The sequence below is a fragment of the Onychomys torridus genome, chromosome 8 (assembly GCF_903995425.1).
Source record: "Onychomys torridus chromosome 8, mOncTor1.1, whole genome shotgun sequence".
Classification (NCBI taxonomy): Eukaryota; Metazoa; Chordata; class Mammalia; order Rodentia; family Cricetidae; genus Onychomys; species Onychomys torridus.
Genome location: NC_050450.1, coordinates 47,401,143 through 47,426,863, shown reverse-complemented (window position 1 = coordinate 47,426,863; position 25,721 = coordinate 47,401,143). Strand labels below are relative to the sequence as shown.

Sequence of the window (25,721 nt, the reverse complement as noted above, 5' to 3'; positions counted from 1 at the left end):
GACAGCTATGTGACTCGATCTGTTTGTGGGGTCCCTGGCAGCAGGACCAGGACTTATCCCAGATGCATGAACTGGCTTTTTGGAGCCCATTCCCTGTGGTGGGATACCTTGCTCAGCCTTGATACAATGGGGAGGGGCTAGGCTCTCCTTCAACTTGCTATGTATGCCAGACTTTGTTGACTACCATGGGAGGCCTTACCCACTCTGAGGAGTGGATGGGGGTAGATGGGAGGGAGGTGAGGAGGTGGGAGAAGGGGAAGGAGGGGGAACTGGGGTTGGTATGTAAATTGGAGGCTCTGCCTCCCAAGTGCTGGGATTAAAGGTATGCACCACCACCGCCTGGTACCATTAGGTATTTCTTTTAGCCTGGATACAGAAAAAAGCTACAACTTTCTATCTTTGAGCTTAGAGGACCCACTCCTGTGAAAAGGTCGTGAGAGAAGGACCCCATAGGATCAGTGAGGGAAGTTCTGGAAGGAACTGAGCACCTAACAGGTTGCGGGGTAGAGATGGAAGGGGTTGCCTCTTCTGCCCTTGGAATCCCACACGGCCTGCTCACTAATCCAACTGTTGGGACAAAAATGATTTTTCCTCCAGGAAAAGCCACAGTCAGTCCCTTGAGGCTCAGCTCCAAAGTGGTTCCCATAGAAAAACCTCAAAGGCCCTAGGTCACCACAAACCATTTGCAATGCTGGCTCAGAGCCCTCACCCATGTCTCTGTCCCGCCCTAGTTCAGCTCTCTCAGCTGTGCCCTATGAGGAGGTCTATGGTTAACGAGACTTGGTCTCACCTTCCAGCATCCACCATAGTGTATTCACCAAGTGCCCACCCTTGTGAGCAGGCTACAGATGTTCTATCCCCCACATAGGTGGTTTGGCAGCACACTGGCTGGTAAGGGACAGCAGAGGGCGCTCCTGGAAACCTCCTGATCCCCCGACAAGAAGGAAACCACAGGCAATGCCAGCGTCTCAGTAAGAGAGACAAAATGCAGGTGTGTTGTGGACCGCACAGCCCTCCACAGCCAGACTGCTCGTCAGAGAGCAAGAAAGAAACACCTGCAAAATAGAGGCTGAGGCAAGCGGGTAACAAGTCCAAGGTCAGACTGAACTAGAGAGTGAAGTCCGGGCCCAAGAGAGAAGGTAGGCAGGAAGGAAGGAAAAGGGAAAGGGAAGTGGTGAGCCAGGGAAGGAGAAATACAAACAGGAGGTGGGGAGGAGGGGGGGTAGAAGAGAGAATCCCAGAGGTTCTGGTGGGGTAGAAAACTCCTCTACTGCAATGGTCCACACCAAGTGACAAGCCATCTCCAGGCTCCATGGAGGCTGCTACTCTGCCTAGAGATGAGATCCAGAAAAGGTCAGGGCCTCTCGTAGCTTGGTGGTTGCATATAAACTCTGAGCAAACCCAGCACAAGGTCCTTGGAGGGCTAGGGATTCCTCAAACTTCTCCCTGACTCTCCTCCCCCAACACCTGGGGAACCAAGGTGCTTTGGCTCCTCTCCTCTCTGTTCTCTCCTCCCTCTGACAGGTTGTGTAGGGGCCAACATTACTGCAGGGAGTTGAAACAGAGCCTCTTCCTGCACTGTCCTGGATGCCCCCAGCCCCAAAGCAACTCCCACCCTCCATGGCTCGCTTTGCTCCACTGTCCTGAAGGCACGGTGGTGTGATCAAGTCTCCAGTGAAAGCTCTGCAGGACAGAGCCCCACCTGCAAGGGGCAGAGCTCAGTTCTCACATGGGCTCTCCATTCTGGCTCCTCTTGACCGACAGGAGGGTGGGGTGCTGGCCCTTTGGTGCCCACCACCCACAGGTGGAATACAGGTGGCCTCTTAGAGCAGATGGAAGGAACGATGAGATCAGAGAAACCCTGGTAGACAGAGAGAGGAAGGGAGGGAGGGAGGGAGGGAGGGAGAGAGAGAGAGAGAGAGAGAGAGAGAGAGAGAGAGAGAGAGAACAGGAGAGCGGCCTGATGTATCAGTACCTACATGCCTCATTCAGTGGAATCTAAAAAAAGTTCTGTGGAGAACAAGGATGCACCCTGCTGGTGGGTACTCAGGGTCACCCTCCTTTGTGTCTGGAGAGCCAGCGGCCCCTGGAGTGCTGCTCACCAATGCTCTAATCCCCAGACCACAGCACGGGGAGGTGAAGGAGCTGGGAGCCTTCCTGCTGGGCTCAGGTTCCTTCATCATCCTTAGTCCAGGTTCTCCCAGCAATTGGTAACTGGGTGGGATTTTCACTGAGAGAGAGAGAGAGAGAGAGAGAGAGAGAGAGAGAGAGAAAGAGAGAGAGACCGAGTCCAAAGTACTGATGAGCCAGCTCTCCTCACTGCCTGCCTCATTCCAGAGTTCTTCCCTCCTTCCCCGTGACTTTGGCCCAGTAGTGACACAGACTAGGAAGGGCAGACAAAGGCCACACTCACTTTGACTAAGCGGCCTCACGATGGTGGTGCACAAGAAAAAGGATGGTTTTCACTCCAAACTCGGGTCTCCTGACGCTATCTTCAGGTGACTCCTGGAGCCAGGGTCTATGAACCATGGATGGCATCCTCTACATCATGAACTTCCTTTACTGATGGTAACCAAATACAGACATTGGGTGGGAGGAGGCAGGCTACAGGGAGCAGCCTGACTGTGTTTCTTCTTCAGTCTATACTAAACTTACAGAAACAGTTGGCCATCTCCTGCTTTGAGAAGCAGGCCTGAACAGGGTACCCCCCACCATACACCACCTCCACCAGAGACCACTCTATGCTCCTATCCCCAAGTCACCACGTGAGTCATAGCTTAAGACCAAGGGCTCTAGAAACGGGCACTGCACCATTAACACGCCTGAAACTTGCTCTGCCTTGGTGGCTCTTTATTCAATCAAAAATGCTGCAAAATTCCTGCTGAGCTTCCCTTACAGCCTCAAGTGCTGAGGACCACTCCCTGGTGGGAGGTGTCTCTTACCTGTTATGCCTTTAGGCGCCCCAGGGAGAAGCTGGGGCGCATCCAAACTTGTACCTTATCCTCACATTACAGAACTCCCTAGGGTCTTTCCTTGGGGTACAAAATTCTGCAAATGGCCTCAGTCAGGAGGAATCAGTGTGTGTGACTTTGGAAAATTCTCTTTGTCTGTCCAATCAGCAACATAGTAAGATTTGCAAAAATGGACAGTTTGGTTTTGGTGGTGGTGGTGGTGGTGGTGGTGGTTTTCCTGAATAGACTGCTACTGTCTTGAGCAGAACTAGATCTATTGCCTTGAGCAGAACTAGAAGCCGTTCCAGAGCCTGAGCCCAATAACTGCAAATCCCCTCCAATGGACTTCTGTGTTTTCTTCCCTGGTTGGATATGAGGGAGAGAGTAGAGGGAATCAGTTCTTGGGCTCAGAGTCCCCAACTGCTACCTGTCCAGAGGGTTTGCAGTGGTCCCTGCTCCGGGCGGGGGTGTGGCTACAGACAGACTCCTGAAGTAAGTTGATGCACCAGAGGAACTTCCACGCTGCCAAGAGCAAGAGACAGGATGTGGCAGAATATTTAAAAAAAAAAAAAAAAAAGCGCTGGAGTTGAGGCTGTGTGTCTTTCTTGCCCTCAGCTCAGGGAGCCCAGAGCTGGAGATCCAGGGCCTGGCACAGTGATTCTGATGGGTTGAGATCCAGGAAGAACCAAGACCGAGCCGGAGGACTACGCAGTGGTGCAATTCCCCGCTGGCACAGCGCGGCCCTGGAAGGCCACTAACCCCATGCACAAGAACACCCCATGCACACCTGGGCAGATCTAACACCCTGTGCACCCCGGCGCGCATTGTACACCGGCACGTACCTGCAGTGCCCCAGCACCCCGCGCGCACCCTAGCACCCCTCTATGAACACCGACATACTCCAGCGCGCTGCTGCACACACCTTCAACACCTCAGTCCCGGGCGCGTTCTCATTCACCCTAGCACCCTGCGCACCCACGGCTGCGGGAGGGGCCAGCGCCGCGAGGCTCCAAACCCCCAGGGCCCCGCCCGCCCCCCGCCCGCCCCGCCCCAGCCCCAGCCCCGGCGGGCGCCCCCCGCGGCGCTGCCCCGCCCCCGCCGCCCCGCGCCGCCCAGGGCCTCGGCCCGCCGCCCGGCCGCCGGCCCACCTGGTGCAGCGCCGCCCTCGGAGCCCGCGTACCGGTGCACACCCGGGAACCCCGCGCACCCCGCTGCCACAGAGGGCCCAGCGCCTCTGCAGCCGCGCCACTTCCCAGGGCCGGGCCAGCCCCGGCGCCCGCGCTCTCCGGGCGGACTCCCCGCCCTGCGCGCTCAAGCCCGCAATGGCTCCTCTCGGATACCTCCTAGTGCTCTGCAGCCTGAAGCAGGCTCTGGGCAGCTACCCGATCTGGTGGTGAGTGAGTCTTCTTGCGTTCGCTCCGGCCCCTGTGCCACCCTAGGGCAGCCGCCCCTCGGGGCAGGGGCCCCACCGTTGCTCTGCGCACTGGCTGCAGGCGGGTTGTTTTCCTTGGCTGCCACTTGGACCTGTTCGGGCCGCAGCTGGGACGCGGGTGGCGGAGCTTCCGGGGACATTGATTCCCCTGGCAGGCGGGGAGGGAGGGCAGTGAAGGTCCATGCTGTCCCTGGCGTCGAACAAGAATGGCAGGGAGCGGGTCAGCACATGACACTAACGCCGAGGCGACGGTCGAGGAAAGAGAGTGTGTAAAAGGGAAGCAGCGCAAGGAAGAGGGAGACTCTTCTTGGGGAACGTATCTTACACACACACACACACACACACACACACACACACACACACACACACACACACACACTTTAAAACAAAGTCGGCGAGACAAGACCGAACAGCTCGGGGCAGCGCAGTTACGTAAAGACAGTCCGAGACCGGGCGGGGAGTGGCGCGGAGCCTGCGGCAAGGCGCACCGGGGCCAGCCGGGGAGCCCTGCGCGCTTCCCCAACGCTGTCGCTGTCGCTTCTTCGTGGCTGTCGGGGTGTAGGGGTCGATCTGCTGTCCACAGCCTATATCTGCCTGACAAGGAAACGCTGATACAGGGAGGGATGAGCAATAGGTAAAGTGAGGGGTTTGAGTTTCCCAGAGTGAGAGGCTTCGGAGACCCAGTCCTGGAGAGGCTGGACAGCATCCTCCTCTCCAGACAGGGCACACTATGAGGAGACCCTTCTCAGCCTGAGGATGGAGTGAGGTTAAGGAAAGGAAAGGTCCTAGTTCTCAGGCCCCACGTCCTCCGCACGTACCCTGAGAAGAGGGGAAATTGGGGAGCCCCTTCTTCGGGGGTGTGACAACCCCCCTCCCTACATAGAGCTCAGACTTAAGGCCACGATCAGATGCGCAGATCTCTTGAACACAAGCGAGAGGAATGCGGGCGCCAAGGGGCCGGGGCGGGCCGCTGGTGGAGACTCAGTTGGACAGAAGCCTCCCCACATACATGCACACACACACACACACACACACACACACACACACACACACACCAGGATCACTCTCCGACAGCTTGCCTGGAATTATAATAATTATGCCGAGGGGAAGGGGGGACCCAGCGAGCTGAAGTACATCTAATCCGATAATCATTTTTCTCTTCGAGATGCTTCAGGAGAGGAGCCTGGGGTGGGGATGCAGGGCCCGCGCCGCTGCAGGGATGGAGGGTGAGCAGCGGGGAGTCTGCTAGGGGCTGGAGAGGCTGCTGGGGCAGCGGACGCGCTCTACAGGGACCTAGCTGAGCCTCGGCTCACGTGAGTTTTTACGACCTGGAGCGGCACCTGCGGAGCCCTGTGGCCTCCGGGAGCGCGGGGCTGCGACCCGCACGTCTAGTAGCGCGGACACATTGAGGCGCGTCCTACGGGTCGCTGGGAGCCAGGGGCAGCGCGTCCGAGAGAGCCCCGAGGGCTGCCCGCTCCTGCGCCAGGCTTCTAATTAGAACCCGCCGCCGCTGAATTCCTGGGCTCAAGAGGAAGCGCCTTCGCCCCCGCTCTACTCCCATAAAGAAGGGCCTTGTCGCCAGCCTCCTAGCTACCCCGCGCCCTGGGATTTTTTTGTCCCTAAGGTCGTGGGGTGGGTGGGTGGGGATCTCTAGCCGGGTCCACCCAGCCCAACAGAAGTATAGCTTCCTTTTCACCTGGGCTGTTAGACCCCCTCGGGTGTCACCCGGCATTCTCCAGGTGAGAGGGGAGGGGTGTGAAAAAAGTGAGGCCCCCTAGCCTCCCCACCCCGCCCATCAAAGGACTGGGGCAGCCCTTTGGCCTCAGAAAGTGATACGGAAGTCCACCTGGTATTCATAGGGGTGGGTGACAAGAGTCACCTCTCCGCCCACCCCCTACTCCCACTTTGTTCTCTGTAGGATTCTCACACTTAACAATTCTGCTTCCTGAGAAGCAGCCCCCCCTCACTCTGGGATGCTGGCTTCCTGGGGACAAGACCGAGTTCCTCTCCACCCTGGCAGGCTCAAAGTGTCAGCTGGCTATGGAGAGGAGTCCCCTAAAAAGAGTAGCAACGGCTGCGGGGGGGGGGGGGGGGGGGGCACTTTATACAGCGTGGTAGCTGGCTCGTTAATAAAGGTTGCTTTGCATTTTCTACCTCTCCAAGCTTCAAGTGTCTCCTCTTTTCTCCTGCCCACACTCGAGTCTAGATGAGACATAGTCCCAGAAGTGGGGGGTGGGGCGGGGAACGACATCATGGCCACTGCTGGGTGGGCTACTTGTGAGCTCCACACGGAGGCAAAGCAGAGGACTTGGGAACCTTTCTCTTTTTTCCCCTATGATTTGTTACATTTATGCTCAGCCTGCGCAAATTGTTACTTCACCTTCTACCGGGCCTGTGCCTCCCTTCCCCTTTCTGGTCCCCAACTCCCTTCACCTATGAAAGTGAAAGTGAATGGCAGAAAACCTCACCTGGAGGAACAAAACCAGGAAATCTCCAATCAGGAGTAATCAGGCTTTTGAAGTTGGTGTGGCTCTCAGGGGGAACGAGGGGGAGAGGAGAAAGTTAGCTGTGCTCTGCTCCTTGGGTGACTACGAATGTCCACCACCTCCCCAGGACCTACTCTGAGGGATGGTGTGTCCAGCCCCAGTGCCAGTCGTGATACCACACAGAGACAGGTCTGTCAAGGTACGACCTCCAAGAGTGTCTCTTCTGGGATCTTTAAGAGCTGGGGCAAGGGGCAGGCAAGTGGACCAGACCAAGCACCCCCCCGGGGGGGGGTGCTGTTCGCCTTCCCCACTCCTCTTTCCAGTTTCTCTTCTCACAGAATTAGAACTGATTGCAAAGAGCCCAGGGGAAGGGGAGAGGTTCATAAGGCTCAAAGAATGTGGATTCCTTTAGAGGACGTCCCTATGGATGCTGGAAGAAATCTAAGATGTGCTGCTCTCCCTGACCCCTCTTCCTCCTGCCTTCTTCTTATCTCCTGTCCCAGGGGTCAGCCTTGTGCCCCCCCCTTCTCTCCAGACTCTGAGCTAATCTCATGGCAGGGGAATTGACTTTATTCAAATTTACAAATTCCTTTGTGCTCGTCACCACCCCATGGGCCACACTGCACTGCTGTGTTCCCACCCTCCCTGGCCACGGCTAGCCTCATTCTCAACCCACACTTACCCCATGCCCTCACTGCCCTCTGAATTTCCTGTTTAGGTGGCTGCTTCCCTGCTCCTTTGCTGGTGGAAGAGCCGGGGTCCCAGCCGGGGTCTCCCTTTTTCATCTGGGCTCCTCTCCTGTGGACAAGTTCCTGTTGGACCATGGGCTCCTGAGTATGAAGCCACAGTGCAGAGCAGGTGGGGCCAGTGCCCAGCTCTCTCACAGCCCCTCAGTAGCTTCTAACAATCTCCTTCCTGGGGTTCTCCCCGGTACCCCTGAGACTGTGTGCTGTGTCCCATTTCTTTAAGACCAACTCTAGTTCCTCTTCTCTGTATAGAGGTCCCTCTGGCTTCTAACAGTTCTGCAGCCATGCCCCCATGTGCTGCTGGGCACAGAGAGCGCCTAGAAGCCAGTGTCCTTAGCCCACTTCCTATCCTCTTGTGGCCCGGTGATGACTGTCAGCAGTAAGCCCCACAGTGGGGACAAAGTCTCCTGGTGGGACACACAGAGAAGGTGAGAGAGAGAGAGAGAATATGGGGGGGGGGCACTGTGACCCTGGGAGTGGGGATAAGGTAGAGAGGTTACAGATGAGGTGGGTAGTACATGTAGAATCATCAGGTAGCCACAGTGAGTAGGCTGCTGTGTGGTGCAGACAAGCAGATGAAAAAGGTAAGCTGGGCAGAGACAGGTAGACTGAGGAAGAGTCAAGCTAAATTTCTTGGCTTGTTACAGGCAGGTCTGCAGTCCCCACTCCCAGAGCTGACCTTTATGAGCCTCATCCCAGTCCAGCCCACAAAAGCATGGCCTCCATTCTCACCCCCAGGGAGGGTGGGAACACAGCAGTGTGGCCCTTGGGGGTGGTGGTGGGTACATGAGGATCTTCTTGCTCCTTCCTCCTCTGCCCAGCTCTGTCTCAGTTCACCATCTTTCTGTTCCCTCCCTCCCCCTTCCCTTTCCTCCTTCTTCCCTTCTCTCACTTCTCTTGGTCAGTAACTAACATACAACTCACAAAGCAAGAGAAAGCAAGACATGAAGCAAATCACCACTACAAGTAGTACTGAAGCTGCTCGGGCTCTGGGCAGGGCGTTGCTGCTCCAGAACTGCCAGTCACCTAACGTTCTTCATTAACCACCAAAGGAACAGTCAAAGCCAGCCCTTTCCAGAGCCCAGCTTGTCCAGCTCCTCCAGACTTTGGTGCTGACACCTACAGATGCTATGGGGGGGATGTCTCCAAGGCTGGGTATCTTTCTTTCTCCGGCTTCAGGCCCCCTTAAAAAGATTTTCTATCTCATTTGCATAAAGCTTCCCAGACCCCTTTGTGTCCAGAGCAGAGGGTCAGTCAATATAGTAGCAGTGAGTATACTTTTAGGTGATCATTAATGGACTGGTAACATCCCCCACATACACAGACATTTGGTCCCTTGTACAAACCTTTGGCCTGGAGGGTCAGAAAATTTCAGTTCCTTGGCAACTCTACCATCCTTCTTTTTGGTATGGTCCAGAATTCAGGAAACAGGACTCAGATTTGTCACCTTGGTCCTCAGAATATGATCAGTGCTTCTTGGTGTGTGACCAGATCCCATCTGTGAAAGATCAGCCACTTGTCTGTGAAGAAATACAATCTGAAATGAAAGCATGCACTCTCGTGCATTCATGTGTGTGTGTGTGTGTGTGTGTGTGTGTGTGTGTGTGTGTGTGTGTGTGTGTGTGGTGGAGGGAGAGGTTGGGGATGTCACAGAAGCTTGAAGATAGCTGCCTGACAAGTCGGATTCTCCTCTGGTTGGTGAGGAGGCATCTAAGCCTGTGTGGCAGCCTGAAATCACTCCTGAGCAGAGTTCTTCCCCCACCTATACCCCGGGACCCAGGTGTGAGGACTGCCAGCCCAGCCTTGGGAATGTCTGCATTTGCTTCTTTTCTGGGGAGCTCAAGAATTAGGCATTTGGACTGAGAGGCTTCAGGGAGGATCATCGGGATATCGGACAGTTCTCTGGAGAAGGAGGCTGCAGCCGAGGGGGTAGCTAACTGAAAAGAGACTGACATGGGCTCATGGTGGGAAAGGTCCGACCTGGTACCAGTCTTGCAGTCTGGGAGATGATGAGCTGCAAAATCCAAGGCTGAGGAAGGGGGCTGGCCACTCCCCTTCACATCCAAAGGCTGAACTGTCCAGGAGGCTGTTAACAGCGCAGCCCTCCTTGGAGTCGACAAAGTCCCCAATTCCATCATGTGCACCTGAAAGAAATATGTCCTCACAGTGAGCTGATAGATACACACTGTCTTTGTAGAGCATTCTGGGACTAATCTCAGAGAGGCTCAGGCCAAGGGCCAGAGAGGTCTCAGCCATGTGGGCCACCTGTTCACAGGAGCATCCTCTTCCTTTGGAAATGACACACTCCCTGCACCTACCATCAAGGCTGTGACTCCATCAAGCAGACTCACTGGTCAAGCTGTCAGGATGGCTTCCTTTCTTCTTCCTGGCCTTGCTTTTTGCCCTCTTCAGCCAATCAGTAAGGTTGTGTTGAATGGACAGAGCCCTTCCTGTGAAAATCGGATGCTGCACCTGAGCTCAGAGGACATAGGGACATGTTTTAATATTTCTAATACCTACCCCCATCCCACCACATGACAGCTTTCTAGCCCTGAGACCTAGGGGTACCTGGCCTCTGCCTCTGCCTAGGTCTCCCTCGGGGCTCCTCAGGTGACACCCTGGAGGTGTCTGATACATTGGCGCTTCCACATTCCTTCACCAGCAGAACGTGCCGCTGCCGCCCAGGGAGGCTGGCAAACACATGGCCGCCGGCGCGGGAGCCTCCCGCCTGCCAGGACTCGCTCAAAGTATGTGTCAGTAATCCTGCTGGCCCGGCGGGGCAGGACAGGCGCTGGCTGGGAAGGCTTCAGGCAGGGCCCTGTGCAGCCTGGAGTGAGGACTTGGGACCCCTCCCCACCTCAGAAAGCACTGGAATCTCAAAGAGGGCTTCTACTTCCTGAGGATGCTGTCTATTTGGGGGAAAACAGCTGATCTTTGGGGATCTCAGGAACACAGCTTTTCATCTGGTTGGTTCCTGGGCAGTCCCATTCAAGACAGGAGAGTGTGCTTTGGTTGTCCATGAGAGAGAGAGCCCCATGCCTTGGGTCTCAGGTATGAAAGTGGAAGCCTGGTGTTGCCACTGAGAGACCCAGTACTCCAGAGAGAAAGGCATGGATACTCCATCAACCTGCAACACACTGGCCCAGGACCCTTAACAGCAGAGACCTCTACCGATGATCCTCCTTGTTCCCTCTGAGCCTGGGCAGAGCCTTGGGAATCCCACTTGCCAGGATCCAACCTAGTGTTTACTGTGCCTGATTCCCTTCCAGCAGAGGATGAGAGAAGTCAGGCAAACAAGGCACCCCCTGCACCAGATACAGATGTAAGGAGAGGTAGACAGTCCTAGATAGGCAGGTAACAGGGCCACCAGTGTACAGAGCTTCCCCGGGAGAAAGGCCCCAGAGGCTCTGTCCACAGGATGTGGCTCAGCCCCTCTGTAGTCAGAAAAGCAATGGAGACTTTGGAGTAGACAGCTTATATGCCCCACTCCTATTTTAAAGCCTCGGTTAGAATAAAGTCTGACCACCTCATCAGACAATGGGGAAACCAAGGCCTAGGACAGGGAAGGGTGTCACATTAAGCAAGTGAATTGTAAGCACTGCAGCCTGGGTCCCTCACCTATGCCTGTCCAAATGCAACCAGCCTCAGCACCCCTGCTGATTTACCTCCTCACATGGCCCCCTCTCTGTCTGCCCACGAGCGTCCATCAAAAATGGCAGTGGGTCCCCTGCTTGCTCCTGCAGGCTCAACACTAGCTAACATGGAACCAGAGCCATGACACAAGGGTGGGAAAATTCACTTGAGACCAAATAGAAGCTGGAGGCCCTTGGCCAAGGGAGGCCAGTGCTGGCCCAGGCTAGGCTGGCCTGCTGCCCATCTCACAGTCCTGGACCAGCCTCCTTCCTCCCCTGCATGTCACAGCCAGCGTCTCTGCTATATCCCTGGCCAGGTGCCCGGCCTTTCAACAGGAGCAAGGGAAGGAGGGGGGAGAAAAACCATTAGTGTTTGCCGGCTGCAGACGCGGCTCACGTGGCTGCAGCCACAGGATGAAACCCTGAGTCTAGGGATGGGGCTGTATTCCAAAACAGTGTTCTGCGTGCTCTAAGTTGAAGGCGATGCCTACTCCTTTCAAAACAAACTATGATTAAGTAATAATAAAAAATTAACAGCATTAATGAAAGTGAAGGCAAGCGGAGTCTGTGATCTGATTGGCATGACACAGGTATTTTCATTGGTGTGGGTTGTTCTTGTTTGACCCACAGATACACGCTTTTGTAAGGTTCAAAAGTTTCAGACCTGCTTTCTAAGGCTTGGTTTAAACATCTGCATTTGGGGAACTTTTTGATGGTGGCCTTGGCAGTTAAATGGGGTCTGTAGTGCTCAGAGGCCACCGTCTGCTGCCTAACTTTAACTGCCAGTCCTTCTGCTGGGACCCAGGGTGCGACGGCCAGGCCTCTCAGAGGAGTTGGAGGGAACTCTCTAACTTGAAGGGTGTGGGTGTCCAGAGGACATCGCAATGTGACATCCAGTTGGACAGTTACAATCCTAGCTAGAAGTAGAGAGTATAGGCTTCTCCCGAGAGGCTGTCCTCCACCCTGGTTGGCAGAGAGAGGGGAAATGGAATGAATTCCTCCTGTAGTGAATCACAAAGGCCAGGTGCAGAGAAATGGGTGCAGTGAGGGCGTGCCGGCCTCCCAACTTCTCCCCAGGCCCAGGCAGGGCCCTCCTGCCTAGCTGTTTCCATCACCCCAAGGCAGGGTTCAGACCTTACAGTGACCTCCCAGCCGGTGGAGCTGGATACGGATTGGGAGTGACTGATGACAGCATCTCTAAGTTTCAATACTCTCCTGGGCAAAAGATGGGGACAAAGGGTCTCTTGAGAAGCCTCAAATGAGGCTGTCTGTCTTTGTCTGGACACTGGTCGGCACATGCCAGAAGCATCTATGTGCCAGGGTGGGCACTAGGGGCTTAGTAAAGACTAGGTTCATGCTGGACAGGAAGAAGGCCACCAGTTTATCTGTTTGGCTTGTGGCCATCTCTTGGGGGTCTTGTAAGCAGGCAAGGGTGACTGTCTTGCTGCCAGGGCTCAGGTTCCACTGCTTCCTGTCTCTTCTTCATCCCCTGGTATCTCTTGGGGGTTTAGACCTGATATGTCTTGGCCTTCAAGGAGGATCAATGGCTCCAGAGAGGTCAGTGGAATTCCAGATGTCTAGGAGAAATTATGTCCGTGACTAACTCCTGGGAGAATGGTGTCACAAAAGCAGAAGAGCAGTGGGAAAGGCCCTTCAGACCCCATGAAGATGGTCAGATACTTTGCACTTGAACTCAAGCCTTAGACAATTCCTTATCTATGGAGTGTCATTAGAGTTGTAGAACATCAAGCTGAAAGAAGCCTCAGATCAGTAGTTTAAAAACCATATGTTTCTGGCAGGGCGGTGGAGGTGCACATCTTTAATCCCAGCACTCGGGAGGCAGAGGCAGGTGGATCTCTGTGAGTTCCTGGCCAGCCTGGTCTACAGAGTGAGTTCCAAGACAGCCAGGGCTACACAGAGAAACCCTGTTTCAAAAAAACCCAAACAAACAAAAGCATGTTTCTGGCACTGGGCCCACCATGGTCTAACCCAGTCACCTCCTGTTCAGCCATGGAAATGGAGGCCCCAGGAGTTTCAAAGGGCAGGCCAGGATAGACTAGCACAATGAATGAGATGAGACCTAATGGTTGTGGTCACCACCCTCGTCCGTCTTGACGGCTCTCCCTTGATGGAAGTGGTGCTATGGGGGAAGCAGGACACCTTTAAAATTCTGTGTCATTGTGACATGGTGGCTATACATGGGCTCTGCTTGATGCCTCTCTGGATGTTGGATTCATTTGTAACTGTTATTTTGTTTGGACTGGAGCTTAACACATTTTAAGAGTGTCATAGTGTATCAGGGCCAAGATATGGCTCAGAAACAGTATAAGAAGTGCCTGCTGTACAACCATGAGGACCTGTGTTCGATCCTTAGGACACACAGAAAGCAGAATATAGTGGCATAGTTTTGAAATACCAGTGTTGAGGAGGTAGAGACAGGCAGACCCCTGGGACTCACTGACTAGCCAGCCAGCCTAATCAGTGAGCCAGAAGTTCCAATGAGAGACCTTGTAACAAAATACAAGGCACATAGCTCCCAAGGAACACACAAAATTGACCCCTGACCTCTGACGCATGTGTACACATCTGAACGCGAATGCATGAAGGTGTGCCCTTGGGAGCCAGCGTAAAGGAACTGCCATTTTTGCCATATTAACCTGAACTCTTGGCACAGGTTCTACTCACCAAGCCTCGGTTTCTTGTCCCAGGTGGCCTTGGGTTGCATCTGTCCTAGTTTGTCTAGCTGGAGGGAGTCACACACAGGGTCTATGAAGGTATCATCCATGAGTTCCACCCAGTGGTCCCAGGGGAACTGGAGCGGAGGGCAGGAAGATACAGGGCAGGGATAATGAAGAGATGTTTAAAGGAACAAACACAGTGTGAGGTGATCCGTGGAAAGAAAGGTCCCTGAGAAGAAGCAGAAAGGGACAGCTGTCCACAGGCAAAGCCAATGGGGTAGTGGCATGTGCTCCCAGAGCCCTAGAAGGTGGCATCTCTCAGAGACGCTCTTTTTTTTTTTTTTTCTTTTGGTCTGGTTGCTAGAATTCAGGGGAGGGTAGGAACATCTGGTACAAATGAGAAGGACAGTGATGTGCTCTTGAGTTCTTGTCAAAGTGGAACAGATACCCACAGGATTACGGAAATATTGTAGCTCACAGGTGTCAGTCAGATTGGGGAAGACACTTCTAACCTCACTTACATTGTTGAGGGTCATTTTCTGTGTTTGTAGTACTGAGCTCTCCAGGACTGGCTGGCTGGCTTGGGGTAGCTCCTGACAGTCCCTCTCTGGTCTTGGAACATGACTCCTTGGTCTCAGAGCCAGAAACTTTGAGACAAACCCCACGCTTCAGATCCAACTTCTCCTTCTCCTTCTCCTTCTCCTTCTCCTCCTTCTCCTTCTCCTTCTCCTTCTCCTTCTCCTTCTCCTTCTCCTCCTCCTCCTTCTCCTCCTCCTTCTCCTCCTCCTTCTCCTCCTTCTTCTCCTTCTCCTTCTTCTTCTTCTTTTTTTTTGGTTTTTTGAGACAGGGTTTCTCTGTGTAGCTTTGCGCCTTTCCTGGAACTCACTTTGTAGACCAGGCTGACCTTGAACTCACAGAGATACACCTGCCTCTGCCTCCCAAGTGCTGGGATTAAAGGCGTGCGCCACCGCCACCACCACCCAGCCAGATCCAACTTCTGCATGCACACATGGTTAGGCAAACTTAGTGCTCCAGACTTCAGTGTATGCCTCCAAAGTCCTGATAGGAGTTTCTGGGCATAGTTCTGGACCTCAGAACTATGGGAACACCTCAGAGTTTGGAGTGCTGCCAGATTCTGGGCTTGGAGAGGTTCTGAAGATAGAGGACTGAAGAAAGAAGCTGTTTTTGTCCTAGTGAGCAGCTAGCTGCCTCCTTCTGGGTGGAGAGTGGTTCAGCCTCTCAGCCTACAGCAGGAGAGATTTGGTGGACATTCGAACCCAGGAGTCATAGTCCAGTGCATCCTTTGGATACTATGTGGAGTTCCCATGCCCATGTTCCAAATGGGATGAGAAATGGAATTCTCCTTCCCAGCTCTACTCAATGATGAAAGGAGGCAACACACTGCTGTTGCAGCCACAGTTGCTAACATCCCAGAAGGAAGGTAGATACCTCCACCGTGGGGATGACAGTTGGAGAAGAAATTACAGGCGCTGTGGCTGTATACAGTATGTACAAGTCTCGAGTACACCATAGCCTGAACCCTACAAAATACAAACCTCCTCTCCTTCCTGTAACTCAGTTGGTTTGGTTCCTCGTGGCTGAATTGTCTCCACTTTCCTTCTGGGCTATTTCTTTTAGATTTTTAAATTTTTTTTAAAAAAAGATTTATTTATTTATTATGTATACAGCATATGTGACTGCAGGTCAGATGAGGGCACCAGATCTCATTACAGATGGTTTTTTTGAGCCACCATGTGGGTGCTGGGAATTGAACTCAGGACCTCTGGAAGAACAGTCAGTGCTCTTAACCTCTGAACCATCTCTCCAGCCCGATTTTTAAAATTTTTAATTTAATTTAATTTATTTATTATGTGTCTACTTGTACTTGTGCACATGCCACAGCATGCTTATGGGGGTAGGGTAGTCTTTATGAATCTGTTCGGTTTCCATGGTGTGGATTCTAAGGATCCAACTGAAGTTTGTCAGACTTGGCAATAGGCACTGTTAGCCACTGAAATGTCTCTTGGAATGTGTCTTGACAACAGTGCAAAGAGCCTGTAGGACTTAGGCTGCAGCCAGTTTACCCTCATGCTAGTGTTGAGAAAGAGTAAACCAGGTGTGGTACACACTTGGGGTCCCAGATTAGGGAGGCTGAGCCTAGAGAATCATGAGTTTGAGTCTAGCCTGGGCTACCTAGCAAGAGCTTGTTGCTCAGTAGTGGTTACTTGACAAGGGCAAGTCTCACTAGCCGAGAAGGGGAAGGAGGAGAGAGACACTCAGGAAACGGTAAGCTAGCCAAATGTCACCAAGGTCATCCTTGGCGCATGTAGAGTTAGAGACCAGTCTGGGATACGTGAGACCCTGACTCAAAAACAAAGAAAAATAAATCAGTAAATCGATGTTTAACTTTGTGCAGCTAGCTATCCCTAATCCCAGCACTCAGGAGGCAGAGGCAGGCGGATCTCTGTGAGTTCGAGGCCAGCCTGGGCTACAGAATGAGTTCCAGGATGTAGTTTAGTTAGCGGAGTGCTTGTTAGTATACACGAAGTGCACACCTGAGATCTCAGCACTCAGGAGGTAGACGCAGGAGGATGAAGCTTTCAAAGTCATCCTTAGCAACTTAACAAATTGGAGTTAGCCTGAGATACATGAGACCCTATCTTAGAAAACAAAACCAGAAAAAAATAAATAAGTAAATAAAAAGAAGTAACTAAACAAACTAAAACTAGATTGACCATCACAGCCCAGTTGAAATCCAGATGCTTAATGAACCTCCTTGACCCTGCCCTGCTTCTCCGTCATACAACAGGAACCCTTTACTCAGCCCTCAGCATTCTTCCCACAAGGCTGATGGTCCAGCTCCCAGGGAATGAGAAATGATCCAGGGTGTGATTCAGGGGACTTAAGGGGTCCTTGGATCCGGAGAAGGCTCTTCTACCTCCCTAAATCCACAAGGGAGAGCCAAGAGGATCCTGCTGGAGCTGCCCACACCCTGGCCTCCTAGGGGAGGTGGCGAGCAGGGACCTGCCCAGAGGAGGGGAGGCAGAGCAGGCTGACTCAGCATCCCCAGGAAGGGGGCTGGGAGTAGCCATGAACCTGGGAAGTCCCCTCTCTGCCTTCCCTTGGGCCACTCCCACAAGGTGAGAAAGCAGATGAAGTCTGACAGCTCCATGCCGCCTGCAGCAGCTTCTCAGCTACCTTTCCTTTAGCTCATCTCCTAACCCCACATCATCAGCACCCAGAATGAGCCCTAGCTTCTGGCATTTCACAGCAGAGACCACCCACACTTGGGAACTGGCCACTGGCCCTGGGCAATTCCTATGGTGAAGACAGACATGGTCAGGTTCTCATTTTCTGCTATTTAAGAAACTCTTACTCCAAGTCTCCCAGTTAACTGCATTTGGGAGTGAAGATTATCCCTCCTTTGGATGGATAGGTAAATGCCCTTACTCCTTCTCTGGGAGCCATGGATGTAACTCAGTGGGTAGAATGATTGCCTAGTATGTTTGATCCCCAGCACTGCAGAAACAAGTGTGGTGTTGCACAAACACACAGGCAAAACACCCATACCATAAAATAAATAAATAAATAAATAAATAAATAAATAAATAAATAAATGTTTTTAAAAAGAAAGAGTCAGAGGCAGGAGGATCTCCATGAGTTTTAGGCCAGCCTGGTCTACATAGTGAGTTCCAGGGATATGTAGAGAGACCCTGTCTCAACAACCAAAGAAAGAAGGAAGAAAAGCATCGCCCAGGCCTAGAGGAAATTTTGCTTTCCCACAGGTGGGAGAGTCTCAGGGTGAGTGTGGGCACAGTGGAGGAAAGCTGAGGAATGGTGGGTGAGTGTGTGGGTGCAGTGGGGGGTGCAGAGGAGAGCTGAGGAATGGTGAGTGTGGTGGGTGCAGTGGGGGTGGGGGTGCAGAGGAGAGCTGAGGAATGGCAGAAGGAGAGACAAAGTTCTTCCTGATCCACTATCACAGGAGGAAAGCCTGATGAGACACGTTGGGGCCTTCTGGTTTTAAGATGGTCAGCCAAAAGTGACAAGGCACAGCAGTGGTTTTCTTCCTTGGTCTAGTCTCTCTCTACTCTGGGGAACCTGACCAGGCCCTTTCTCTTGGCCATTCTTGAGGGTAAAGAGCACAGATCCCAATCCACATGCCCACATCTTGGCCCTCAGGCCAGTACCTTGGACAGTGATCTCGTGCTCTCTCTCTCTCTCTCTCTCTCTCTCTCTCTCTCTCTCTCTCTCTCTCTCTCTGCCAAGTGTCTGCTCACCCCATACTCAAAGGTGCCCATACAGTCAGTCCATCTAGTGCCAGCAGGGGCACACAGACAGCCATGGTGGTCTGCACCTGGAGAAGAATATAAGCTGATTCCCACTGCAGGCAAGGAAGGGGGCACCTCTGAGCCAGACTAAACAGGTCAGGGGCCCGGAGAGGAAAAGCTCACAGCTTCTGAGAGCAATCCCCAGCCTGCACCAGGCCTGGCCTTCCTGTGTACCTGGGGCCTATCATAAGCAGGTGTGGATGTAAGAAATCTGCCCACCCAGCCCACAGGCCTTATCCATACCAAAGAGAGAAAGGATGAAGGAGCAAAGGGCAGGCCCTCCCCTCATGGGGTGCGCACAGGGACACAGACTGAACTAAGGTGTCATGTGGTGGTGTGTAACACAGGTTTCCTGAGTGTGTTCAGGAGACCAGGAAAGACCAGCTCTCTGGGGAGTAGATCCCAGGGTCATATATGTGTTGGGAACCCACAAACCATGAGTTGGGACTGGAGGTACACTTGATGGGATGTAAGCATCACTTGGGGCTGCCGTGGCCATGAGAAAACTCTCTTCTTCCCTCATGATCAGTTCCCAAAGAGACCTAGCCAGTCTTTCTTTTAAGTTGTGGTTCAGAAAAGTTGGCTGTGGTAATGCCCATAATCCCAGCAGTAGGAGTCTAAGGATCATTAAGTTCCAGCCTGGACTATATAGCCAGTCCCAGGCTAGCCTCAGCTACAGAATGAGTCCTAATAGTGAGTGTTTCTGAAAACAATGGTGATAACCAGGTGTGGTGGCCCAGTTTTAATCCCAGCACTCGGGAGGCAGAGGCAGGTGGATTTCTGTGAGTTCGAGGCCAGCCTGGGCTACAGAGTGAGTTCTAGGACAGCCAGGGCTACACAGAGAAACCCTGCTCTAAAAAATAAATAAATAAATGAATGAATGAATGAATGAACGGGGGAAAAAAAGAGAAAATATCTGGAAAAATGACTGCATGTGTACTGAACATGTGTGGACTTCTTGCTTCAGCGTTCTGTGCGGTATAGTGTGACACTCCACTGTGTTAGCATCACTATCTTCTAGGTTTGGTGTATACGGAAGGGTATGCAGACTGTGCAAATACCATGCTATTTCATACAAAAGAGCTTAATATCTGCTGTGTATATGTATGTGCCGGTGTGCGTGTGCATATGCGTGTGTGTGTGTGTGTGTGTGTGTGTGTGTGTGTAGGCCAAAGATTGATGCTGGGTGTCTTCCTCTGTCACTCTCCACCTTCGTTTTGAGGACAGGGTCTGTCACTGAACCCAGAGCTCACTGTCTAGACTGGCTGCCTCTATGCCCACTCACCCTCAGTTCTATGGTTACAGGTGTATGCCAACCTGGTTTTTACATGGGTGCTATTTACGTGGGTGCTAAGGATCCTACCTCAGGACCTCATGCTTGCCTGGCAGGCACTTTACCAACAACCTTTTCCCCACGCCCTCCTCACACTTTGAGGACATCTGCTTTTGTATCTCAGGGTGAATAGTCCAAAGTGGGAAGGAATTAATTTAGTACAAATTTTATGCCCTGCTTTGGAAGCTGGTGTTTCCCCCTCCCCCAGATCTGACTGTACCCCCTCCTCAGGGAAGACCAGTACCATCTGCTCTGAGATCCATTGAGACCCCTTAGCAACCATTCTCGTCCTGTGCTCTCCATCAGTTTCTGTATCCTCCTCCAGTGCCTTCAGAAGCCTGAGCCACAGCCTGAGGGACCTCTACAGAGCAGGAATGCTGGACTGATTTTTGCACACAGCTGATTGTGACAGCTTGACATCTGATCCTCATCTTAGGTACATGGTCCACAGCATCCTGTCTCTAGGTATCCCTCATGGCAGAAGCAGCATCAGGCCCAGCACATGTCCATAGCAAAGTGTCTGTTTCCAGAGCTGGTTTCACTAACTGTCTTGTCCTCCCACCAGGTCCTTGGCTGTGGGGCCCCAGCACTCCTCCCTGAGCACTCAGCCCATCCTCTGCGCCAGCATCCCAGGTCTGGTGCCCAAGCAGCTTCGCTTCTGCAGGAACTACGTGGAGATCATGCCCAGTGTGGCTGAAGGTGTCAAGGCTGGCATCCAGGAGTGCCAGCACCAGTTCCGAGGCCGGCGTTGGAACTGTACCACCGTCAGCAACAGCCTGGCAATCTTTGGCCCTGTTCTGGACAAAGGTACCCTGGGCGGTGAGGGTCACCTCTATGTGGGCACCACAAGACCTTCCAAACGCCACCTGGCTGGGCTTCCTCCCTCCTCCTCCCAACCAATGCTTCAGGAGAGCCTCTGGGGAACGGGGTGTGGGGGTGACCAGAAGCCCACAGGGTGAGAGAAGCTTGGAGTGTGTTGGGGAGGTATGCCAGCCAGCAGGGCTTGGGGCCCCTGGGCTGGTTTGGAAAGGAGAAAACGGCAGGAGGGCTGGGTGTTGGTTAGCTTCTGGCAAAGAGCAAATTATCCTAAAGTGTAGTGGTTAAGGCAATAATTACCATGTGTTGACCTCCAGCTGCTGGGGGTCAGGGGTTGGGCTGGCTGTGCTTCCTGGTGCATCCCATCCACGTGTAGGTCCACGTGAGGCTGGCTCAGCACCAGGTGCAAGAGAGGGTGCTGACTGGGGCACAGACTTCTTTCTGTGGCTTCTGGGACTCAGGAGGGAGACAGAGGCAGAATCAGAGAGACAGAGAGAATAAGAAACAAGACAGAAGGAGAGAGAACACACACCAAATGAAAGCTTTCATGCCTTAAAAAAATAAAAAGAAAGGAAAATCATATAATTAAAACCACTTTAGAACATACAATCTCAGCACACTTAGCACACCCACAGAATTGCGACACTACCACTTCTAATTCCAAAATATTTCCATCATCTCAAAAGGAAACCCCAAGCCCATTACGCAGTGCCCCTGGCAACCACTGGTTTGCTTCCTACCCCTGTGGTTTTCTTGTTCTGGACATTTCCTTTCTGTGTAATTATGCTCTCTATGGCCCTTTGTAGCTGGCTCCTTTCACTGAGTGTGAGATTTACAAAGTTCGTCTATGTTGCCACACACATCAATGCTTCATTCCTTTTTAATGGCCGAATACTATTCCATTACATGGAGAGTGTGTGTGTGTGTGTGTGTGTGTGTGTGTGTGTGTGTGTGCACCTTAGAAATTTGTATGTAAAAATGTATGTGTATAGGATGATGCCATCTGTGAATTTCATTTCCTTTTCTCTTGTTCTGTAGGCATATATTCATTGTACTGGGTTTTAAGAGGACATTTTTAAACACATATAGAATGTATTTTGACCTGACCTAATTCTGCTGCCCAGGACATCATTCCCCTGTGGGAGCAAAGTGGAGTGGGTAGGCCAAAACTGTGAGCAATGGATGTCTGTGGTTCCTGAGCCACCCAGCCTCAGGTGCTTGCTGCAGAGGCCAAAATGCACTCAGCCCCTTTGTGAGCCCCTGCCCCTGTCCCCACCCTGTGCACCTATCTGCTCGATGCTCCCACATTTGAGGTACAGAATGGAACAGCAACCAGGGCTTTGCGAGTCTGGCTTGGAAGCAAGCTCACTGGACACGGTCCTCAAGGAGAACAGTGTTGCAGAGAGGGGATGGGGCTGGGCACCTGCGGCCATCTCCTTGTGACCTTGAAGGTGTTTAAAGTCTTTCTTCCAGTCAGGACAAAGCAGAAGACAGTGCCAGGAGCCTTTGGGGTGCGTTTACTCTGATCCCCTGCCTTTCACTGCCAGCAATCTGCTGTTAGTGTGGCTCTGCCCAGTTCCATCAGCCTCCATTCTCAAGCCAGCTGTTTGCCTCATAGAATGATGTCATGCCAGCAGCCCTGACCCTATGGTTCCTCTGACCCCCTTTTACCCGACATCATGACCCACCATTGGTTTCCTTTCCTGATGACATCCATCACGCCCAGGAGTGTCAGTGTCCCTATCTATAAAATGGGAAAGTAATTGCAGCCTGCAACTTCAGAGCTTCGAGTCAGGCTAATTACACAGTTACTCCCCACAGGAACAGCCACTGCTGTAGACAGGGGAAGTTAGGGTCCCAAGAGTGATACGGTTTCCCGAAAATGGCTTATAGTATGTGTACGTGTGGTCCATCCTGTGTATTCTATGTACGTGCCACAATACAAACGCTAGTGTGTACACATGTCTTCCTACATGACTGTGTACAAGCCGCATGGGTGTATTTTGTTATTTTTTGCTTGTTTTTGTTTTGTTGTGACAGTGTTCCTGGTACAAACAATTTGAAGAGGGAAGATCTATTTTGGCTCATGGTTTCAAAGAGTTCAGCCCATGGTTACGTGGCTCGGTTGCCTCAGGCAGGGCAGTCATGAGGTGGTTGGAATGTGTTACAAACGGCTTCTTACTTCCCTGTAGCCAGGAAGCAGAGAAAGCAACAGAAAGGGCCCAGGGATGAGGATATCTTTCCGGGACATGCCCCCAGTATGCTTCTACCCTCTGCCCCCAATTAGGCTGCGTCTCTTAAAAACACCATGATATTATGACTCTGTCCAGTCTGTTCACTAGTTCCCAGCCGAGGATCTGATCACCTCTCATTAGCTCTTCAGCAGGCAACACTTTATTTCAAAGCATCACAGTATTGTGGCAGTGGTGTGTACATGCATGTGCCCACGTGGCTTCAGGATGGTGCTACACTCACCTGTGAATCCATGTGTGGCTGCACTTAGTGGCGTCTGGGGTTTGGTGCATGTACGTATGTGGGGCATGCACGTGTGGATGTTCAGTGTGAATGCAGAACATTCTTACATGGGTCTCCATGCCTTGTCATGGCCATGGTGCCCAGGCAGGAGACATGTGTATCACATACAGGGGACTCCAAGCCCAGCATGGGGGTTCTCAGGACCTTGCTCTTCCAGATAAGAAAGCAGAAGGGACTTTGGGGAGAAGGGGGAAGCCTGTCCCACTTGAAGCAAGGATGGCTGTGTTGAGTGGATGAGATGCCCAACATTTTCTAATATCCATGGTTGGAATCTGAAGTGTCTTCCACAGGCTTATATTTTGAACACTTAGTCCCCAGCTTGTGACCTTATTTTGAAGGCTCTGGAGCCTTTAGAACCTGGGGTCTTGGCTGGCAGGAGCAGATGAGAGAGGCTGGCCTTTGAGGGTTCCAGTCTGTAGTCTGTGCTGCAGCGAACAAGCCTGGCTTCCATTACCACAGACAGAGCCTCTCACCTTCCTGCCTTTCTGGGATGGACCGAAGCAGCTGGAATCCTGAGCCGGAGGATTCCAAAAACATTCTTTTCGGTTGGGCATCTTATCACAGAGATAGTAACTAAAACATCTTGTTAAGATCAGTCCATGTGAGACCTTGGGCTGGTCACCACAACATCTGCCTCCAGCCCCATGATGCTGAGGTGTGTCTCTCACAGGAGCAAGGAGGGGACTCACGTGACCCACCAACCTTGTTAACACTGAGGAAGCGATGAACGTTTACGGTCCCATCGTGGGCAGATGGGGTCGAGGATTCAGGTTCCCAGCTCGACAGCATTTTTTTTTCTTGTAGCCTCCTTGCTGGGTGCGAGCGTCTTTTCTAGAACTTTGCAGTTATGTGTGTCCCCTTTTGAGAAATATCTCGTCAGTTCTTTTATTTGTGTTTTAGTAGAGTCATTTGTATTTGGTTTGGGTTTTGGTTATTTGTAGGGTTTTTTCAAAACACAGTTTTGCTTTCTCTGTGTGTTTGTGTGTGTGTGTGTGTGTGTGTGTGTGTGTGTGTGTGTGTGTGTGTGTTAATATTTATACCTTAGCGCATATGTGGAAGTCAGAAAAGAGATCTGCTCTCTCTTCCTATGATGTGGGTCCTAGGAATTGAACTCAGATCATTAGGCTTAGTGACAAGCTCCTTTACCCACTGAACCATCTTGTTGACTCTAGTTATTTAGTTTTAAGAGTCCTTTATATATAATAGAAATACATATATAATATATAATATACAGGACTGATACATTCATGTATATATATACATATACTATATAATCACCAATCACCTTTCAACAGCCTTTCAGCAGGCAACACTTCATTGCAAGCCCCTCATCCATTATATAACTTGTGAATATTTTCTCTCATTCTGTGGACTTTTTCTCTATCCTTGGCACTGGGTCTCATGCAGCCTAGGCTGGCCTTAAGTTCCTAATATTCTTGCCTCTACTTCTTGAGTGGAGATTAATAAATATATGTGCCCATGTTTGGCTTCATTTTCAACTCTCTTGAAGGTATCTTTTGAGGCACAGAAGTTTTTTTTAATATCAATTTTGGGGGTCTGGGGAGATGGCCCAGTTGTTGAGAGCACTGGTTGCTCTTCCAGAGAACTTGGGCTCAATTCCTAGAACCCACATGGAGAGTCACAACCATCAGTCACTTCAATCTTATGGAACCCCACTCTCTTTTCCAGCCTCTAAACATGAAGACAAAACACACACAGATAGAACATTTTAAAAATTTTTCAAAGTGTATTTTAGTGTGTAACATGTGTGTCTGTGTATGGGTTTGTGAACCTGTGGGAGGGTGCCCTTAGAGGCCAGAACAGCATTCAGATCTCCCTGAGCTTGAGTTACTGGCAGTTGTGGGCTGCCCAGTATGGGTGCTAGGAACTGGACTTGGGTCCTCTGTAAGAACAATACATGCTGTCAACTGCTGAGCTGTCTCTCCATCCTCCTACAAGAGTCTTTAACTTTGATGACAATTCCCCAGCTCTTTCTTTGGCTTTGATCTCTAAGAAAACTGCTGAACCTGAGGCCACAGGTGTTTGCTTTTTTTGTTTATCTATTTAATTTGTTTTTTTGTTTTTTTGTTTTGTTTTGTTTTTTGAGAGAAGATTTCTCTGTGTAGCTCTGGCTGTCCTGGAACTCACTATGTAGACCAGGCTGGCCTGGAACTCACAGAGATCCACCTGCCTCAGCCTCCTGAGTGCTGGGATTAAAGGTGTGCGCCACCACTATGTTGGCTACAGAAGCTTGCTTTTACTACATATTCTTCTAAGAGTCTTATAGCTTCAAGGTAGATGTGATGGCATGTGGCTTTATTCCCAGAACTTGGAAGGCAGTGATCTCTGTAAGTTCAGGAACAGCCTTACTTATATAGTGAGTTCCAGGCCAGTCAGGGCTACGCAGTGAGATTCTATATTTAAAAAAAAAAAAAAAGGTAGAGTTCTATAGCTTGAACTCCGACATTTAGGTCTATGATTTCGTTTTAATTTTTTTAAATTATTTATTTTATGTGCATGGGTATTCTGCGTGCATGTATATTTGTGTACCACACTCCTGGTACTCACAGAGGCCAAAAGATTCCCTGGACTTACAGATGGTTGTGAGCTGTCATGTAGAGGCTGGAAATTGATCCCAGGTCCTCTGGGAGAGCAGCCAGTGTTCATGAACACTGAACCATCTCTCCAGCACTATTTGGTATTTTTTGAGTTAATTATTTTTATTTATTGTGTGAGAATGGAATCCAACTTCATTCTTTTCCGTGTGGAAATGAAGTTATTCAA

General features: G+C 51.6%; 1 protein-coding gene across 1 annotated transcript in view; it reads left to right on the top strand.

The window, feature by feature from the left end:
* Nucleotides 1-4,273: 4,273 nt before the first annotated feature.
* Nucleotides 4,274-25,721, top strand: part of Wnt3a (Wnt family member 3A) — a 42,952-nt gene continuing 21,504 nt past the window's right edge. The window contains exons 1-2 of the mRNA XM_036194623.1: nt 4,274-4,344; nt 20,152-20,393. Coding sequence (XP_036050516.1) covers nt 4,274-4,344; nt 20,152-20,393 — 313 coding nt within the window. The remainder of the gene's footprint in view (nt 4,345-20,151; nt 20,394-25,721) is intronic.